This window comes from Octopus bimaculoides, chromosome 8 (assembly GCF_046866305.1).
Source record: "Octopus bimaculoides isolate indiv1 chromosome 8, ASM4686630v1, whole genome shotgun sequence".
In the NCBI taxonomy this organism is placed as follows: Eukaryota; Metazoa; Mollusca; class Cephalopoda; order Octopoda; family Octopodidae; genus Octopus; species Octopus bimaculoides.
Genome location: NC_142935.1, coordinates 87,901,138 through 87,924,047, shown reverse-complemented (window position 1 = coordinate 87,924,047; position 22,910 = coordinate 87,901,138). Strand labels below are relative to the sequence as shown.

The window sequence follows — 22,910 nt, the reverse complement described above, 5'->3', positions numbered from 1 at the left end:
ACATATACACACATACATCTCACACACATGGATATCTGTGTGTGTATTTACAATTGTAATTATATATACGCATACATTTGTATATGTGTGTGTACATGTGTAAGGGTGTATATGTGTATAAACACATACAAATATACACACCTACACAACAAAATACAGTGCTTACATTGTTTTTAAAAATGCTTAATACAAGAATATTTACTAATGTGATGTATTGAATACTGAACTACTATTTCATTGATAGCTATTAAACACTGTTGTAGACAGAGGGTTGGCATGTATGGTCTTACCATGCGGGCTTCCAATGAGGAAAGGGTCTGTTTCTTTGCTACCTTCAGGTATGTCTGGTACAACATCAGGTCCCGCTCGGAAGCTGCTGTGCTTCACCTTCTGATTCCTGCGATATCTTAAGCAGACAAATAGTAATTTCTGATGAGATATATTTTGGCAAATTTTTTTTCTTTCAAAAGGAGGATAAAATATGAAACAAATATAAACTGTATTTCATTCTTTTTTAAAGTTTTCTTTTTCAGTTTTAAGTTTTAAAAATATAGAAATAATTACAGAAAGCTAATTGGAAAATGAAATAAAAGAATCTAATTAAGAAGGTAATGTAATATAATTATTATACAGACAATATGACACATTAACAAGAGTTTCAATACACAAAATATCAGGAACAGCTCTATTTGAGAGAAAAGAAAGGATATAAGTACATAAATTTAATTCTTTCCATGATGTTCATATTACATGTACATATATTCACCTCAGATGTGATGACATCAAGCCTGAAGAATGATTTTTTTTAAATAAATAAACATAACATATATATTCATAATTTTTCTTATTGTTTCTAATCATTTATATTTAATGGTTTTAGAGAGTCATTTGACAGCATAAGAATTTCTATTTTATTTTCCCTTCAATTTAAAATAAACACCAAATCATTCATTCATTTCATACCTATACTAATCTGAAATGGAAACAGAGACACACATAGACAGATAAATAAATAAATAAAATAAATATATATATATATATATATATATATATATATATAAACATAATTAAGGGATCAGCAAACATTTGCTTCACCACATACCAAAGTTCAGAAATAGCAGCTAAAAAACCTGAGACTCCAACAGATAGCATTACTTGTAACTCACAAAGGCAAAAAACAAGAAGAAAAAACAAATGAAAATTAACCATTCGAAGTTAATCATAGACGCGTTTCTGGATTATGAGCGATAATACTCAATTTCCTTCATCGGTATGATATTCTAGTAGTAAATTCGACTATGCTAGCAAACTGTGCATTTCTTGAGGAAGAAATAGTGGACTGGCTGGCCGATGTAGGTTCAGTTGTGCTTTCAGGTTGTGCCGATGCATGAATGTTCACTCGTTCATGCATGCACAGTTTGCTAGCATAGTCGAATTTACTACTAGAATATCATACCGATGAAGGAAATTGAGTATTATCACTCATAATCCAGAAACGCGTCTATGATTAACTTCAAATGGTTAGTTTTCATTTGTTTTTTCTTCTTGTTTTTTGCCTTTGTGAGTTACAAGTAATGCTATCTGTTGGAGTCTCAGCTTTTTTAGCTGCTATTTCTGAACTTCGGTATGTGGTGAAGCAAATGTTTGCTGATCCCTTAATTATGTTTATAAATGTATAAGAACTTTTAAATAAGTTCTCCACCGATAATGGTGTTTACATACCGAAGGGCTTGGTAAAAATTATTAATTGTTGATTTATTAATACATTAATAAATTGATAAACCTTTACCCTTTTAATTGTAATATATATAGATATATATAAATTCATTCATTATAATGCAGAGTTCTATACAGCTGAAGTCCAGAATATTCAATCAATGAAATTATTTCATGAGGAGTATATAAGACAAAAAAAGTCAGGTGCTATGAGAGGTGAATATATTTATTTAACCACTTGACGTCCTTAGGATTATGGCCATCTTGCAGCCTTCATCATGTAATAATAATTTAGGTGTATAATAAATTATTTTGTCTGCACTAACATGCATGCTGTGCATTGTACAATACAATTGTATAATTGCAAATCAATGAAGATAAAGAAAGCTAGCTCATCAGATCACCAGAACATCATAGTTATGCCAATGTTTCATTTTGACATCCACTTTTCTATGCCTGCACAGGTCAGATGGCACTCACTGAGGAAAATAGATTTTCTACAGCTAGATGCTTCTCTGTTGCCAGTTAGCAAGTAAGGTAATGTTTTTCCACAACCGGACATAATTTCACAGAAAATCAGAAATGAGGAGCACAACATGTATGATGGTGATGCTCAACATGACAAGCAAACACATACACAGGAGATTCCATCAGTACCTGTCTACCAAATCAATATGCCACAAAGATTTGATCAGCCTAGGCTACAGTAGAAGACACTTGGCCAAGGGACTATACAGTGAGACTGAACCTGGAACCACATGGTAAGGAAGCAAACTTCTTAACCACACTGTCTTATTCATTTCTATTTTTATATCCACTTTCCATGCTAGTAAGGATCACATATAATAACTATTAGTGATGCATTATTTTATGACAGGTGGATGACCTACCTGTCAGTAATCATTACCTGTTTTTCAAATAAAGGCCTTTTCATTCCAGCCATCTTCAAAAGTTGAGCTATTGGTCAATTTGTTGATGGTAATTGTCAACAAACAACACTTTCCATGAAGTACAAAATATAAACATTCACACAGATACACATGCAACCCCCACACTTAGATGCACACACACACATTGTTTTAAACAAGACAGATGGACAGACAGATGGATATACATATGTATGTATACATATGTATGTATACATATGTGTGCGTGTGTGTATATATATATATATATATATATATATTAAATGATTAATACAGAAGAAAGAGTGTAACAACAAGCATTTATTAGCACAATAATTGTTTTGATTTCATTCTGGACTGCTCCTTAGGGGCATGGGACGATGTAATGGCACTAGATGCAACACATAGTGCAAAAAAGCATCATCAGGTGACATAAGATGCTTCAAAAGTTAGCAGATTTACATTTCTGATTCCTGTGATATCTTAAGCAGACAAATAAACATTTCTGATGAGATATATTTTGTCAAAAATTTTATTTTTTCGGAAGGTGAATAAAATATAAAAACAAATATAAAATGTGTGTGTGTGTGTGTGTGTGTGTGTGTGTGTGTGTGTGTGTGTGTGTGTGTGAGTGTGTGTGTGAGTGTGTGTGTTTCATTGTGTACAAATAACAAGGGAAAAGTAAATTGTTACCAGGGTAGCAAAAATTTACATAAGTGCCAAGGATATTGCAGCCTACTTATAAAGGGTTAGATGAAATGTTTCTGTATAACATGGATAAATTAAGAAATGGAGTCAAACACAGGAGTTATTCTGAATAACACCTGCATTTGACTCCATTTCTTAATTTATCCACACATATATATATAACAAAATTCCATACAGTTACTATCTACCAAATACACTCACAAAGTATAGGCCAACTCAGGGTTATAGGAGAAAACATAGGTGTTGCACAGTGGAACTGAACCCAAAACCAAGTGATTGAGAAGAAAACTTCTTAACCACACAGCCATGCCTGCATCTATAATGTATAATATATATAATGTGTGTGTACACATACATATACACAATATATGTCATCATCATTTTAAATCTGCTTTCCAAGCTGATATGTGTTGGATGGGTCATTTCTGCTCTTCTAGGTAGGTCAAGGAACTACAACTTGCTCCTAAGTTTCATTTTTGGCTTGATGCCCTTCTTCAGACTAACCACTAGATACCGAGTGCATTTTATTGCAGCACCAGTACTAGAAGACAGGAGTGAGTGAATGATGGGTAGAGTGAGGTGGAGAAATGGTGAGAGTGAATAATTAATGGCCAGTTGTAGGTATAAGCAGAGTGAAGTGGTCCCTTAAGTATATATATATATATATATATATATATATCAAGATGGTAAGAAAGTTAGGGTAACAAGGATGAAAGAGAAGGAGTGAGTATCAGAGAGGTCAGATAGAACCCATGGCATCCCTTAAAAGCAATGTATAGTGAGCTGAAGATCTACTGCTATCTTTGGTCACACTAAAGATAGAGTAAAGGCAGTAGAGTAAAGTGAGGGTAAGACCAGGAGAGTGTGATCAAGAGATGGGCAATAAAAGAATGTGCCCTAGAGGCATGAGTGATGAAGGCAAGGGTGACTGGGACCTGGCTGATAAACAGGTGAGTGATAAGATATGCATGTAAGAGAAATAAGAAGCTACCAAGGAGGTCCAAGGTGTGGCCTTGATAGTATGTGTAAACACACCAATCCACATGATGATTCTTCAAATCCTCAATAAAATGCAACAACTTTAGATTTATCTTCACCACTTTATCCCAAGTCTTCCTCAGTCTCCCTCTTTCTTAAGTTTCATTCACATTAAGTGCACAACATGTATTTATATATAGCAGTCATCCTCTGTATGCATCACATGTCCATACCAACAGTCTTCTCTCTTGCACACTACAGTTCATTCCCCTTATGTTCAGTTTTTCTTTCAGTCCATTTGTGTTCTGTTGTTTGTACCATTAGCATTACATACACATTTCTTTCTTGACTTTGCAAATCCTCTGCATTCAAAGGCCATATTTTATCTCCATGCAGCATCCTGCTTCATACACAAGCATCATACAATCTGCCCTTTACTTTGCAGGAGAAGCCCTTAGTTACCAGTAGGGGTATTACTTACCTGAACTTTTTCCAAACTATTCTTACTCTCATTATTCTGCTTACAAACCATTCCCTGTCTCTATGAATTAGATCACCTATGTAACAGAAGATTATCAACTACTTCCAGGGAGCCTTCTGAGCATTTGATAGAATCTATTTCCTGTCAGTTTTTAGTGCTTATTGTCTTCAAGCACTTGTCATATATGAAGTTAAATTTCTCTGTTCACATGCCTTTTCTGCATACTGAGCATGGTCATTTCCTGGGTGGTAGAAGGGTACTAATTTCTCTCCTATTTACTAATACTTTATTCTTTGCTAAGTGAAATTCAGGCATCTCAATTTTAGATTTTGCTTCCACATCAGAAATTTCTTTTCTAGATCAGTCACTAGTTCAGCTATAAAAGTAGGGTCATCAGCATATAGAGGTACCCCTAGCTGAACATATGATAGAAATAGAGAAAAGGATATAAATTATTCCAACTACTAGAAAAAACCTAGCACTAATTATGGACATGTAATATTCCACTGTATTGTGTTGCAGTTATCAACCACTCACAGATGGGAGGAACATATATCAATCAAAATGAGAACACAACCAAAATAAATTACCTCTTTGAAAAAATGTCAATGGTCTCAGTTTAAATATGAGACAACTGGACAGCATCCTTCAATGCAATGAATAATGAATTAATGAACCACTAGCTACAATTTTATAATAGATTATCCAAAGTACATGGGAAGTGCCAATGAAAGACACTTGAAGGTAAGCTAATTGCCCCTCAATGCAAATGAGTGGTAAGTCAAAGCTTTTGTTATTGTCAGAAATTTCAAGAAAGTGAGACTTTCAACCACAGGTTTGCATTAAACCCACAAAGGTTAAAACAGCATAAGAGGTCATAACATGAAGGTTAAAAAGGCCCCTATCTAGAATGACCTACAGGCATTTTAGTGGGGGCATCTTGAATGTAAATAAACAGGAAACCCATGATGCGATATGATTAAATGAGCTACAGAGTGAATATTGTGCAAATGTTTCTACCACAACATATCACCATTGAAAATCTCCTGATGGTTGTTGCAAGGTTATCGAATGGAAAAAATCACCAGCCTAAGAGAGACTTGATAGTTGGCTATTGGTAGAGGAACTTCATGTTGTACAGAGGTCAAAAACTACAGGCCCACAGCATGCTCAAACGCTATGTATAAATTGTACACAGATTGCTTAAATGCATTTCTCCACAATCATGTGAGGACTCATGAGCAGGCAGGAGGAAAGACGAGGTTTTGGGGCAGTGCTGAACAGTGCTGCACCAACAAAGTTGTCCTTAAGGCAGCAATACAGTATTTCCAAAATCTACAGACTGCAGTGGTATGGCTAGGCTATAAGAAGGTGTTTGATCTGCCAAAAGTTCCATCTGCTATAATGATCAGTAAGAACTGAAACTACTACTATAATCACAAATAGCTATCAATAAGAACTGAAGCTATTATAGTCACAATCATAATTGATTATCAACAGGAACATTTCACAGTAATGCTTTTCATCCTGGATGTGAACCCTTGTCAACCCTGTTGAGGAAATGCAAAGGTTACATGATAGGATTTGCAGAAAAAAGAAAAATTAATATCACAGACACCTTTTTGTCAATAACCTGAAACTATTCTCAAGTAATATTCATGACACTAACAGACAGTTAAGGATGGTAAAAACCAGCCGCCACATTCTCACATGACGTAGGAAAGGAGTTTGGTCAGGATAAGCATTAATACTTGCTCATCAAGCAAGGGAAGATTGACAACCAGATGGGGATTATAGCTATCAATGACCTACACGTGTGTATATGGGTGTGTGTGCCTGTGTGCACATGCATGCATGTAGGTGTGAACTTCTTTGCATTAGCAGCCTAGAGCAAGACATTATCTTTCAATAGAATAAGCACTTGAAAGACAGTGTCTTGCAGCTAGCCCTACCTTTCCCCCAATACTTTTAAAAATGATAATTAAATCATAGTGGTGAGAAATTTGCTTTCCAATCATAAGGTTTCAGATTCAGTCCCACTGCATGGTAACCTGTGCAAGTGTCTTCTACTAGGGCTTTGGGCTGACCAAAGCCTTGTGAGAGGAATTTCAGAGACAGAAACTGAAAGAAGCCCTGTGTGTGGGGGGGGGGGGGGCGTGCATGGATGCAAATGCATGTGTGTCTTCAGGTTTGTGTTGTCCCCCAACAATGCTTGACAACCAGTGCAGGTGTGTTTACATCGCAGTAACTGAATGGTTTGGTAAAAGAGACTGATGGAATAAGTACCAGGCTTTAAAAGAAGTACTGGGGTTGTTTTGTTCAACTAAAACCTGTCGAGGCAGTGCTCCAGCATGACCATAGTCCAATGACTGAGACAAGTAAATGATAAAAAGACCATATCAATTTATATTTTTAATTTTCTACAAAATTTTTTTCCTGCCTCATTGAACACATTTACCTTATCCTTCATTGTAATTTGTGTGTTAGTTTTCCCGTCTAGCCAAACAGTCAGTGTCTATATGTATTTACTTTCTCTTACTGCTCATTTATTTATTTAATAAATCATTTTTGGTTATTTTTTTAGTCATATTTTTTTTTTTGTCATTTTCCTCTGCTTCTTTTCTTGCTTTGTTTTTCCTTTTAGTCTTATAATTTCTTCCTCTACTTCTTTTTCTTCTCCTGCTGCTCTTTTTCACCCAGTATCTATCTTTCCCTTTTTGTCTTCACTTTGCTTTCTTTTTCATCCATCCTTTTTAACTCTCATTTCTTTTTTTTCTTCTCTTGCCTCATTTTCTTTATCTCCCACTCACTAGCAAGAGATTTCATCCAGCTTATATCCAGTTGTCAAAGGCAGTGAGCTAGCAGAAACGTCAGCACGCCAGGGAAAAATGCTTAGCGATATTTCGTCTGTCTTTATATTCTGAGTTTAAAGATCGCCTAGGTCAAATTTGCCTTTCATCCTTTCAGGGTCGATAAATTAAGTACCAGTTGCATACTGGGAGTGATCTAATCGACTGCCCCGCCTCCCCAAAAATTTCACGCCTTGTGCCTAAAGTAGAAAAGATTATACACAACTGTCAGTTGATCCAATGAAGGCAATCCAATCCATATGTATTTTAAGCAAATTCCAACTAGGAATACTGTACCCTGAGGAACAGGAACTTGAGAAACACTGAGAAATGACTCAGCTTTAAATAAATATTATTCCGTTTTAAGATATAAGTATTTTTTTCCACCTCATTGCAACTGAACCTGTGTAAACACACACACACACACACACACACACACACACACACACACAAATAGGCTCCTTCTAAATTTCACTCGTAAAGTAGCAGTCAACCTGAAGCTACAGACAGTGTGTCATACATTAAACTATGTGATTACAAAACAAGCTTCTTAACCACAGAGCCATGTCAGTAACCATATATTTTCAAAATTAAAATCAGATATTTAAATGCAAATTAGACATTAAAATGTAAATTACACAATACTTCATTTTACTTTTTCCTTCCTTTCTGCTGAAAATTAAATCATTCTTCATATGCTTCAGACAAACTCAGGAGCCAAAGTACATTTTTAGAGATATATAAATATGAATTCAAAATTTAAAATATTAGATATAATAAAACAAGCATGATGGAACACTTGTTTCTTGATATTGTATTGAAGTCTACTTACCTGTGGAAAACAAGAAAGGTGACTAAAACAACGACGATAGAAGCAATAAGGGCTGCTACAACAGCACCCGTTGTTGACATCTTTTTAGTGGGTACCACAGCTGGAAAGAAATAAAATGGCCAGAAGCAAGATAATAGAAAGATGACCAGGTAGAAATTATAATAAAATTGTCTGAATATGATATTATCCATACATGATGTAAACTGCCTGAACATATTACCAAGGTTGACTATGTGATAATAATATCTGTACAGGATACGTAAAAGCACCCACTACACTCTCTGAGTGGTTGGCGTTAGGAAGGGCATCCAGCTGTAGAAACTCTGCCAAATCAGATTGGAGCCTGGTGTAGCCATCTGGTTTCACCAGTCCTCAGTCAAATCGTCCAACCCATGCTAGCTAGCATGGAAAGCGGACGTTAAGCGACGACGACGATAACATTACCAAAACAGCTGTGATACCTTGCTAATATTATCTTATAAAAGATGATGATACTGTGAGAAGTGACAAATTGCCCAGCAACAACTCACTTGATAGAGAGTTCCAGTTTAACATTAGCTGCTCTACTTCCATCCCATTGTCCCTGTCTCTGAAGTTTGGAGAGTTTGTGAAAGATATGGAACAGTCATGTTTTCATATAATGAATATATATATCATCATCAACATCATCATCATTAGTATATATATATATATATATATATATATATATACATACTGTGGTCAAGGCTACATGGCGTTCGATTATAAAAGATTAAATTTTAAAAATACACATTGTGTACAGGACATCACTAATGAGTGAAAAATATGTAAACACATGAGAGAAGTACAGGACATTTTGTCCTATACTTTGTCCTGTACTTTTCTCTCGTGTGTTTATGTATTTTTTCACTCGTTGGTGATGTCCTGTAAACAATGTGTATTTTTTATTTTATATATATATATACATAATATATATATATACATACATACAAACACACACACACATGTATATATATATATATATATATATATATATATATATATATATATATATATATACATCAAATATGAATAGGGTTTGTTAAATTAATCCATATGTTATATTGGGCATTATTTGATTATCCTCATAGTTTAACTACCAAACCTACATCAAATCACTAGATTACTTCTACTGAATATTGGATGATATATAATCAGTCTGACAGAGAGAACATTCGAGAATCCGATACAAAATGGGTCGTAAGATTCAACAAGATTTAAATCTAAGAGAGAAAGATGTTACACAGCATCAATGAGTTGTAAAAGTGGTAAAAGTTGGAAGGAGAACCCAGTAGATGAAATACCAATTAAGGCTGAAGGTTGCAACAGCTGGTGGTAAGGGAGGCTCTAAGAGAGAAGTTAAGACCAAAGTTTCAAGTAACATTTTACTTTCATCAGGGAAATGACTATGCTCGATATGCAAAAAAGGAGTTGGTGGGAACCTCATTTCTGTCCATGGTATACTGAGATCACAAGCAAGGCTGAAAATTAATAAAGATTTCTGTATGTAACAGATGTGCAGAAATCTTTAACAATCAGAACAGTAGTAAAATAAATTCCTTTCAAAACTTGGAAGCTTCTATATAAATAGTTAACCGGGAAATCTATTCAGCAATTGAGGAGGATTCTTTGATAATACAACAGAGAAAAGTTAAGGGAGTTATCATCTGCGCTGGCAACAAGGGATATTTCTTTTAATTAACAGTAGACTGTATGTTGCTTGTATACAAAGTATGATGCTGGATGGAAGTGAGACATGGGTACTGAGGAGAGGATGTGGGAAGATGAAAGAGAAATGAAGCAAACATGCTCCACTAGATGTTTAATGTGTGAACAACATGCATCAGATAACCTAAAAGATAAACTGGATATAAGACGAATCAGTTGTAGCATGCAAAAGAAATTTTTTATACATCATATTAGAAGTTCAGGTTCTCATCCTGCCATGATGGAGTCCAGTTCTATATCTCAGTGTAAATCTTGGAAGTAAATTGGAAGATGAGTGTCACAAAATCACTTATTCAAGAAAACGGAGATTTTTTTAAATGCAATTCTTTATCTGGCAATGAAAAAGCTTTAATTCACTGGAGATCTGGAGTTTTATTGCATGAAGATGACAATGTTTGCTTTCTGTTCATAAATGGTGACTGCACATTGCCTGTCAACTATCACTCAGTCAGTCTTATTAGCTGCATTGCCAAACTGATAGAATCCCATGTCAGGAAAACACTCTGGAATTCTCACAGCCTTATCTGGCCCTCACAATTTGGGTTTATCCCTACTCCAGCTGTTGTGATCAACTTACTGAGTTTCTTGAAGACATCACCCGGGTCACTGATGGCAGCTCATGGGTGGATGTTGTTTGTCTTGACTTAGCTAAAGCTTTTAATTCAGTGCCACACAAAAGACTTATGGCAAAACTCTCTGCAATGGGTGTGAAAGATGATCTTTATAACTGGTTAGAGTCCGTCATTCTCAGAAAACTCTACAGAAAAAGTTAGCCCAAACACATGATTTCAAAGTTGTGTTTGCCATGTTAGAGGCAAAATGGCTGTCTCAAGTTGATCCGAGAGACTCGTTTGGAAAAATATGTAAAACTAATCAATATTACAAAGACCTACAATTTCAAAACTATCATAGATATTGACCTAATACTTGATATTTTTCCATCATATAAGTACAGAAGCTAGTATGAATTTTTTCAGTGGGGATTTAAGGGGGTGACCTGGGATGCTCTGGGTGATTTGACATGAAACGACCCTTAAACAAAACCAAACTAAGCACTTTTATATATAACAAACTAAAACCATCCACTATTGATGATCATAAACCTAGTTACATAAGGCAGAGACTATCAACAATTTTATCACACAAAGAAACGTGTGACCAAACAGCATCATTCTACAATGATAACCGAAAAGTAAACAGATTTAAAGACACACTGCAATATACAACCAAACACAAAAAGAGAAACACGAAACCAAAACAATTTTTATTAGTTTAACAGACATTCTTAATAAGTCACACCAAGCTCCCCACTCCACAAAGAAACCTTTATTCTTGACCAAAGCAAAATTTCAAATATGTTAGCAAAAGCCACTCAATCATGAAATACCACTCACAACAGCAAAAATCTCCTCTGTAAATAAATGACTGTAATTAGTTTTACAGTTAAATTTGCTCACAAACGAAATAAGTCATTAAAATTCCCTAATCTTGACCAAAACAAAATTCACACCATTTCCTTCTTCCTACCTTGCCATAACTTCAATATTTACAAAAACAACACAATAACACACCAAAAAAAAAAATTCACCAAATATACCAAAACTTAAAGAAACATACTGTGAGCCTTAATTAGATGTGCAGATAAATTCAGCAGATATGCAAATATAAAGAAAATAAAAATATACCCCTCCTCAAAAAAATACAAAAAAATAAACACCATGCCATGAAAAATAACAGAACAATAACATCTGATCAACAAATCCCAAAACCAAATCAATGAACAGAGGAGACAAACTCAATTTCGTTCCCCAATTGATAGTGTAGAATATTCATTGCCTACATAAAGCTATAAAAGTATCAGAAATTAAATTGTTATTATCTTGGATAGTATTTGTGCATTCAATGGCTTGTCATTAATATATATTTTTATACATACATATTGCGAATCAGAAAGACTGAAATAAATTTAAATGTTAGAAAACCAAAGCTCTGGTATATACACACACACACACACACACACACACACACACACACACACGATTATATATATAATTAAATTTCAATATAGATCTTTTACAACTTATTTTTTATTTTTATCAATGAATGAGATCTTTCATGTTATTTAGAAGCAGTGATGATGGTGAGATTTTCCGTAATAAAAGTTAATTTTAAGTAACCGGGTAAATATCTACATAGTAACTTCTACTAAGTGAGTATTTGAAATTTTTATTTGCTTTTATTTTGTTTGGGTGATTAAAATTAACACAAACATCACAACAGATATATATAATTACAGAGACACCGACACACATTAATACCTGAAGCTTCAAAACATGCCACCCAGCACACACAAAACTGTAACAATCCCATACAATCCAGCCAGGAAAATTTGTACCGTTGTTAATGATGTAAATATCAGAGAAGAATGACTCGCAGAGCTCCATGGATTTCTACTCAAAAAAAAAAAAAAAAAGTCCACCCTTACTTATACACAATGGTATTGATCAAGCAAAACAAGTTTCTATAGAACACAAGACAGGGACAGAGCACTTTTTGTAGTGATCCACATAAGCATAATATTTTTAAATAAATGAAACAAACTTCCCAATATCTCCGTTTTATAAACTTTATGGCTCAGATATGGTTAACTTTAAGAGCAAATGTAAAGAGTTTTATTGAGAAGTTCAAATCAATTCTGGATGGACAATAATATTTATTTATTTAATTCGGTTTAAAATTTGATTCTATTAGAAAATAACTTTCATTAAAAACTTTGTGTGTAAGTGTACACATGTGTATGTATGAGAATGCGGGTGTGTGTATTCATATTTATAAATGTGTGTGCACATAGGCAACAACAAGATTGTTTCTATTTAATAATAATAATAATAATAATAATAATAATGCAGAAAAGAATTAAAAAATGAATGCTGTAATGCTGTAAAAGTTATCTCCCTTCTATTTATCAGAATACCTTAACTTAAATGTTATTATAAAGTGGATTATTTCTAAATAGCATGAAAGTTACATATATATATATATACAAAAATATAAAATAATTTGTGGAAATTGATACTTGGGAGTGGAGCTGACTCTTGGTGCTTCAATGAATGAGGGTTCATCAAGACACAGCTGCTCAACCGTCAAGTTATGGCGACTTGTGTGCAGGGATAAACCTGAGAGTTGGAAAGTAGCATCCTCTACATTTTCCCATTGCCTCTTTTCCCAATTGCCACTGGACCTACGAGAAAGTGTGATGGTTTTGGTGCTGATGCCTTGGTTTGCTGAACACACATACACACACATATACATGGATGTTGTTCTATTGCAGCTCATATTAAAGATGAAAGCAACAAAATTCTTCAAGAGAGCTAGAAGTTCCTAACACCATTCCAAACTAGCCCAATCCTCTCACCCACTTCCTTATTTCAAAGGTTAAAAAATTTAGACAATAACAAGATCTAACAAATGAATTAAGGAAACTAATATTAAATTGAAACCCAAGAGTGCCCTACCACTGTTTCTCCACAAGCTACTGAATCCCCAAGAATAAGCCAATATGAAAGCAAACCTATGATTATAGGATAATTGTTTACTCACCTTTAGCACAAGTAGTTCCTTCATAACCTTTTTGGCAGCCATTTACACATTTGCCAGTAACAACATGACATTCTTCTTTCCCTTTGACACACCATCCACAGGTCATATTGCAGTTTTGACCATAGAAACCATATTCACAAACTAACAAAAAAACAAGTAACAACTCATTTGAAGACATTTATTGCACATAATTGAGAATCGAAAAAAATTAATCAGTGAAAATACTGTTAGGAAAAGAATTTTTTTTTTTTTAAACCATCACGCCAAAGCCTCAAGCTAAAACTGCAAATAGAATAACAGAATAATAATGTAACTTTCTTACAAAAGAACTAAGCCATAAATTTTTGGTAGAGAGGACAGGTAGTTATAATGAATACAGTACTTGGTTGTGCATATTTTCTCTTGCTATTTTATGTATTTTTTCACATTTTGACCTTACCATGTGAATTTGATAATTCGCTAGAGACCTTCTTATATTAACCACAACTTGTTTTTGGTAACTGCACAGAATTGTTTTTCATGTAAAATAGGAAACGTATCATGACTAGTAACTTATCTGGACAATGGGACAAATAATGTCACAATTAGAGACCCTGAGATCACAACAGTTCTATTTGAATAATATACAATTAGTGTCACAAAAAGAACCTACAACTCTAAAGCAGAAATTGGTGATCAATCCTCCAACTTCTAGACTAATTGAACACAAATTTCACAATTGGTGACAGTCAAACATTCTGAATGCTTCATGAAAGAATAATTCTTGTCTGAGCAAACAGATTTCAATATGCTTCAAATATGTTTCAACTGTTTCAAATATGTAAACCTTTATAATTCTATTCAAATACAAGCTGACCAGACTGCTATAACATAGCACAAGAAGTAGCCAACAATTATTTTGAAATTTGTTTTAATGTGAGTTCCTCGCATGCATCTGTCAGATGCTACATATTGCAATAGTTAAAAGTAGCAGAGTCCACTGTGCAGCATGTGGTCTATGAGGGCATCAAGTGCTATACACTGAAGAGAAGACAGTTTATATTTGGCAAGACATATGACAACCATGGGATTTAGTGATCCCCAATATCATATGCATTCTTAGATCTCTTAATTTAAATTTACTGGATTGCTACATCTGCAGTGTTATAGGGGAGGACAATCAGCCAACAGCTCTTGTGCTGAAGATATATTGGCAACAACTGTTCTGTGTGTGTAGGGAAAAATTTGGGCCATTAGACTTTGAAATACAGTTGCCAGTTGCCTCTTCTGGGCTGTCAATGGAACTTTAGTGCAGTGAATTTACTGGATGCTGTTTTGTGTATATGTATTATTCAACTTGGGTGTCTGTACCAAAGTTAATATAGAAGGAGAAAAGAGGCGAGTCCATTGGCTGAATTATGTGGTCCCATCTCAGTACGAAACTGCCATGTTTCTATTCAGTCTTCTTTCTGCACATGCATTGTACAACAGGAATAGAGAGAGTGAACTTGAACGCTACCTGTTCTGCATTTCTCTCCCATATAACCAGATTCACAGCCATGAGGACATATTCCATTTGCATGGTGACAACTTGTACCTTTCAAACAGTAACCACATGGATATGAACAATTATGTCCATAATGAGGATTGGCACATTCTGAAATGAAAGACATTAAACAAAATGAGACAAAAGATAACATCAACCATTTTAAACTTTAAGAAGTTGAATATCTTAGAATGAGAACTATAATTTTAACATTCTAAATATTCAAGATTTAAAATTTAAATAAGCTAAACTGGATATTTTATAACTAGTATTTATGCATCAACTAAATGAATGGACAAGAAAAGGAAGTGTCAATTGATAGAGTTGGGTGACATCTTTTTCAAGATAAGATACAATACCATTGACCCCAGGACTAGACTACTTCTTTATTTTATCAACCCTGAAATGTTGAAAGGTGAAGTTGACCTCAACAGGATTTAAAATCAGGACAAGAGCTGGAACAAATATTGCTAGGTACTTTCTTTTTCCCATTCATTCTCTTCATTTAGCAACCTTTCATAGTGGCCTCTCCAAGTCTCTCTCTTTGCAAGCATCGTTAAATGCAAGTGAACCATCATCCATGTGGACACATTTCTCTCCTATAACATCACAATTCTCTCTGCAAGAGTGTGTGAAAGAGAAGTGTAATGTCCCAGGAGAGAAATGTGTCCACATGGATGCTGGTTCACTTGCATTTAACGATGCTTGCAAAGAGAGAGACTTGAAGACGCCACTATGAAAGGTTGTTAAATGAAGAGAATGAATGGGAAAAAGAGAGTCTGCCAAATGTTGACCCAACAGAGGGACCGGCTATTCAAATTGACAGTACCATGGTAGATAAAGCAATTAAGGGTATGAAGACAGGCAAAGCCCTCGGCCCATCAGGAACCATGGCAGAGATGCTTAAAATATCTGGCAGTGTAGGCTATAGTCAAGTCACTCATATAGTCAACCAGGTGATACACGAAGGAGTCATACCTAATGACTGGTGTAGCAGCACCATAGTCAACTGCTACAAAAATAAAGGTGACGCATTAGATAGGAATAATTAGAGGTATCAAATTGTTGGATCAGGTGATGAAAGTCACACAGAAGGTCATAGCCCAACTAACTAGGGAGAGAGTTAGTTTAGATGAGATACAGTTTGGGTTTGTGCCAGGGAGCATCACCACTGATGCTATATTTCTGGTGAGACAGCTGCAGGAGAAATTCCTAGCCAAAGATAAACCTCTGTACTTGGCTGTCGTTACTAAGGATAGATGAGTAGTTAATGAGAGCTGTACAAGCCATGTACAGGGATGCTGTCAGTAAGGTAAGGGTTGTCAACGAGTACCGTGACGAATTCTGGGTAGGAGTAGGGATCCACCAAGGATCAATCTTCAGCTCCCTCTCATTCATCATAGTCCTCCAGGCAATAACAGAGGAATTCAAGTCAGGATGCCCCTGGGAGAACCTTTATGTTGATGACCTTGCTCTAATAGCTGAGTCACTATCAGAACTAAAGAAGTTTCAGGTGTGGAAGCAAGGGCAAGAATCGAAGGGCCTTAGAGTCAATCTAGCAAAAAACCAAAGTCATAGTAAGTAAGAAGGCAGACAAACAACAAACCACTTCAGGTAGATGGCCCTGCTTGATCTGTAGAAAAGGCATAAGATGTACCCAGTGTAAACTATGGACACATAAGAGGTGCAGCAATATCAATGGAAGATTAACTAGGAAGATAGTTTTTGTTTATGGCAGATGCACAGAGGCAATGAACACTGAAAATGTGCAGGAAACAGCTTCCATCACATGCCAGAGTGAAAAACTAGAAGTAGTTGATACCTTCCGTTACCTAGGTGTCCAAGTCAGTTGCAGGGGTGGATGTGCTGAGAGTGTAGTTGCTAGAATAAGAATAACTTGGGCAAAGTTCAGAGAGCTCCTACCTCTGATTGTAACAACAAGCCTCTTGCTCACAGTGAAAAAGAGACTGTATGACGCATGCATGCAAACAGCCATGCTACACAGCAGTAAAACATGGGCTGTGACTGCCGAGGACATGTGTAGGCTTGAAAGAAATGAAGCTAGTATTCTCTATTTGAAACAATGTCTTGGCCCAGAAGAGTTTTCCACTGTTTGAAGCAGTCCTGAGACTCTTGTGAAGTGATGCCTTTTAATGCCTCAGTCATTTCTTTCCTTCACCTCTTCCACATCTGGAAAACGTTTTCCTTTAAGGACTTTTTTTCATTCATGGAAACAGAAAAAAGTCACAGCAAGCAAGATCAGGCAAATAGGGAGGGTGGGTAAGTGGGGTTATACCATTTTTGGTCAAAAACTGTAACACACCCAAGGTAGTGTGCACAGATGCATTGTCATGATGAAACCACCATTCTCCACTTTGCCACAGGGCAGGGCATTTTCATTTCACTACATCTCACAAATGCTTCAGAACTGACAAGTAAAATGTCTGGTTGGCAGTTTGACCAGGAGGAACAAATTCTGTGTGGAAAATTTCTTTCACATTGATAAAACAAATCGGCATTGTTTTGACGTTGGACGTGACATGCTTTTTGGGGGTTTAGTGACATTGAATGCATTCATTGACTTGTTTGCTGCTTTATTTCTGGGTCATAGCCATATCACCAGCTTTCATCACCAGTCATGACCTTGGATCAACTTTCAACTGTTCTTTCAGTTCTTGACATACATTCAGCCATGACTGCTTTTGATCTTCCGTGAGCAAGCAAGGCACAAATTTTGCTGCAATTCTGCTCATTTGCAATTCCTCGCTCAAAATTCATTGGCAGGATACACCAGTCATATCAACAAGTTTGTCAACTGTTCAGGAACAGGCCTCCTCCAAGATCAATTCATGAAGTTTTGTAATGTCTTCATTTGTTCGGGTGGTTGACAGTCACTCTGGTCTTCAAGTGACAAGTGACCATTCCCAAAGCATGAAAACCACTTGTAAACTTGTGTTTTGCTCATGGTAGTATCCTTGTAGGCTGTTTGAAGAATGACAATGGTTTCAGCCACTGTTTTTCCTAGCAGAAAACAGAATTTCACAGAAGCACACTGTGCCTTCATTTCAGCCATCGCAAAAATCGACAAAGACACACCACAACTTCACTTGGTGCCACTGGTTGGCAGACTGATGCCTAAGGGTCACACCAAGTGGCTTGTCCTAAAGAGAATGTTTCCAGTTATTTTTGGGTACCCCCTTTGTATTCTGGTAGATACAGCAAGGAGAGCAAAGAAATTATTTTTTTCCATATGAGACATAATTGAAGGAAGGCCTGGAAAATTGGGGGGCAGTAATATCAAATGTTGTAGCTTGGAATGTAACAAAAGTTAATCTAAATGGTTAATCTTTAACAGAATAGGGGTTAGGCGTTCAAATAATAATATTGGCAAGCCTCACGGATGGTTGAGAGGAAAAAGTGTCAAACTAGTAGCTGATGGTTCAAATTTTGGCATGTCTGAATTTCAAATCATTTTAGACACAAGACATTTCTAAAACTAAAAAGCAGATTAATCTTCCTTAAAATACAGAGTTATGTACTTTGTCCAGGAGCAAAGAATACATTGCATTTGGCTAGGCCAACTGGAACAGAAGTATATTTGATAAAATAAAAAAAGTACCAGTCATATACTGGGATCAATTTAATGAACTGTCCTAAGCAGCAATAGCAATAATACTACAACAGAAATAAAATTCAATACACATGCACACACATACATATAAGTTCCTAATACATACTTGTTTTACATGTTGGACCCATAAATCCTGGTTTACACCCATATTTACAGTAGCCAGTTTTCTTGTTGCATGAATTATCTAAACGACAATTCCCACATCTCAAATTACAATTTCGGCCATATTGACCATTTGGACATTCTGAAATAAAAAAATAATAAACAAATTAAAAAAAGAATTATACAAAGATATATATGTTCAAGGGGTGGGTAACTGAGCTTCTTTTTATATACAAAGACAAAGAAAATGTGTACTCAATACATATATGCGTGTATATCATTGCTATTATGTTAAACTGTCATATGTCCAAATACGTTTTTTTTTTTTTTTTTCAATATTTATTTTTGGTTGCAATAGCTAGTTCTTTTAGTCAAACTTTCATATCTCCAGCTGCTTCAGATGCCAAGATATGAAAATTGTCAAAGTGTAGTACAACAGTTTTGCTATGGAATGGTGAAACTATTTTTTCGTTTTCTGAAAAAGCAACATTTCGGACTTAACAACACTTTTGCATAATAGCAGTGATATATTTATATGTATTCAAAACTAAAACTTGGTTTTGAAGTCACACAGCATTTCTGTGGGACATCTGATTAGTTTAAAGCATTTATGGTCAAATCCACATCATCCAATGATTTATTCTTGATATAAATCTGAATACATGGTGCAGATGTGGCTGGGTGCAAATGTAGCTGAGAGCAGGCATGGCTGAGTAATTAAGAAGTTTCCTTCCCAACCACATGGTTTCAGGTTCAGTCCCACAGCATGGAACTTTGAGTAAGTGTCTTTTACTATAGTGAGTGGATTTGGGAGATGGAAACTGAAAGAACCCTATGATAGTTGAAAAATGGGTATCACTGACATACAAGCAATGTCATCCATTTCCAACATTTTGTGAAGATATCTCTGGTCATGAGGAAATATTACTTTTCTTGGAAACAAGTGACAGTTAATGACAGGAAGGGCATCAGGTCATAGAATATCTGACACAATAAACTTTGTTTGACCCACGCAAGCATGGAAAATTGGATGTTAAACTGATGACGATGATGATGATAAATCAATATATATAAATATGTGTGTGTTAACAATAGTAATAAACTAAAGAAACAGTACTCAATACCAAAGAGTAATTATTTTTATTGGCAGCTTGACAAACTGCATGAATTTATTTGTATCAGGAAACTGCAAGTAACAAATGGCATTGATTTCAGTAAGCAACTTTTACACACACACAAACATACACATATATAGTCTGACTACTTCAATACATGATTCTCACAGCACTGAAATCTTTGATCGAAAGAACCATATTTTCTCTTATATTACTATATCCCCCATACTACTTTAGAACAGAGCTAATGATACTTTCTTGTTATGAATTATAGAAAATATCAACCTGATCAATTTTACAAGAAATAAGAAATTCAGAGTAGAGGGAATGAAGCTATAGCTTTGAACAATTAAAACCATGACTATGTTTACTGAATGCACATATCACAAACAGAGTTTAACTGAGATAGGAGAGATAGTGCATGCCTTTGACCTTTCTAGGTGGTTGATACCCAGAGTGCATACCTATAGGTCATTTTCCACAGTAAATGTGAGTGACCACAAGATCTTATCTAAATATTTGCAATAGAGTGAACACCACCAAATTAACTTGCTCCATATCTGTAAAAAACAGTTTGCATCCATTGCTATTCAACTTGCTTCATTGCTTATCCCAACCAAACTACTGAGACCACCTATTCATCAATACTTTACACACAGTAATTATATATGATCATGTTGCCAAAACCACTCGGCCTTCCACTTCCTTCACAGGAATCTAGCAACATACACATATTGCCAGGAATTTTACAACAGAATAACAATATCAGTTTTTCTTACAAAGTGCGTGACATAGCTGACTTGACTTTCTACTTTTCTATATTCAGATCCACATATTTACTTGTATAAATGCACTTCACAGCAAAATTGACTTAAAAATACACACAATTTAATGATATGAGCTCAAACATTTTTCAGATTCTCACTCCACGTACATAAAATATATACACTGGCCTTACATCACACCAACTTTTCGATATACAGCTAAGACTACTATTATTTGTTTTACAACCAACACTCTGTAGGGAAGTAGTATAATAGGAAATTTAGCCCCAAGTTGATTCTCAGACCATAAATCTTGGCACTGTTACTAACTTGTTTTAATTGTATTTTCTATGGGCTAGCAACCCCAACTGCTTTTTTGTTTTTTTGGGGGTTTTTTTTTACCTGGTTTCAGTTACCGAACTGAATATGTCAACTTGACCCTCGTAGTCATGACTCATTTACCTAACAACTATTATAAAAATAGACAAAAGTCAGTTAGCTAGTTACTGCCTAACATTCAAGAAGGGCACATCAACTGACACAATACTTGGCTGTCAGCCTATTGCCACTACCACAACAACTACCTGTCAAGTATAAGAAACACCATTATTGTTACCACCACTACATCACATCTCAGTCATATGTAAAGAAACTGTTATCCCCAGCTGGGCTCCTTGTTGATACACACACATTGCAGAACAACTAATAGCACATACATAATTATAAAACACAGTATGATCTTCTGCTAGTTTTCTCCCTGAGACCTTTGCTGTCCCAAATAGCTTTTGTAGTTGGGTTAACAACAAACAAGATGAAGGCAAATATCCGTCAAATGTAAATAATGTAAATAATGAACTTTTGTAGCGTTTAAAAAAAATAGAAAATGAAATGACTATTACAACTATTTTTGTACTCATCACTTATATCAGAATTATACAACATATTATGTTTTAACTTTTAAAATTAGAACTGGTGTTAATAAGATAGATGAAACGGAGAAGGTAGCATGCACATGTGTATGTGCATGAATGCATATGTATATATATAATAATAATAATAATAAAATCATAGTGTATAGCACTCAAGTGCACTACAACTCATCAAAGGTGCATGAACAGTACATAGAATTATGTACAAAAGTCATGCTTAAGCATACTACATTAAGAGTTTTTTAATACTTCTCAATTCATCCTTCTTTTATTCATAAAACAAAATCATTGCTATTAAACAGTACCAACATAGCACTCACTCGGCTTCCACCCACAAATTAAACTCAAGAATATAAACAACATAAGACTAAAAATGTTTCGAATCTGATAAAGCCAGTCATCTTTCAGTTCATGTTGGACTGTTTATAAAAAGCTATTATAATGGTTTTTGTTCCTCAAAGTGAATTGGTCTTGAGTAAGTGCCACTCAGAAGAGTAACCCCAGCTTACTCTTCTCTAATCCCTCATGCTGTGTTCAGCTTCCCAAATCCTGCACTATCCACTCTACCCAATCCTTCCCCCATACACTGATTGGCAGATTTAAATGCACCAGTCAGCACCTGCCACAGTATTTCCTGCACAATTTCAATTTTTGGAAAATACCTGATTAGATATTTTGATCTATGCAGACAGAGGTAGCTCTTTCCCCATTTTTTTGACAAGGGATTTTTAAATCCAAAATATTGAAGTACAAAGTGAAAGAAAAACATAAATCATTGTTCTTGTTTTGTTTTGTTTCTGTTTATACTTTATTTCTAAACTTACATTGTAGAAGCTTTTTTTTAAACACCATTAAAACTTAAACACACACAGACACAGATATGTACCTCCTCAACAGCAAGATACCTGTGCCTGTTCCTCTCGGTAACTGGCATAATGCCACTTCCCTCTCTACTACATCCCTACTTAGTAGAGGGCCTTTATCTTGCAAGCTACTTTGTCTTGTGGGTCACTAGTGTTGGTATCATGA

General features: G+C 35.2%; 1 protein-coding gene across 2 annotated transcripts in view; it reads right to left on the bottom strand.

Moving 5' to 3' along the window:
- Positions 1-22,910, bottom strand: part of LOC106883169 (receptor-type tyrosine-protein phosphatase alpha) — a 206,493-nt gene that overhangs the window by 56,959 nt on the left and 126,624 nt on the right. The window contains exons 8-12 of one of the 2 annotated variants that reach the window (XM_052970235.2): positions 19,078-19,215; positions 15,314-15,451; positions 13,816-13,956; positions 8,470-8,569; positions 291-406 (exon numbers count right to left, since the gene is read on the bottom strand). In XM_052970235.2, coding sequence (XP_052826195.1) covers positions 291-406; positions 8,470-8,569; positions 13,816-13,956; positions 15,314-15,451; positions 19,078-19,215 — 633 coding nt within the window. The remainder of the gene's footprint in view (positions 1-290; positions 407-8,469; positions 8,570-13,815; positions 13,957-15,313; positions 15,452-19,077; positions 19,216-22,910) is intronic. The other variant, XM_052970236.2, reaches the window with a different exon arrangement.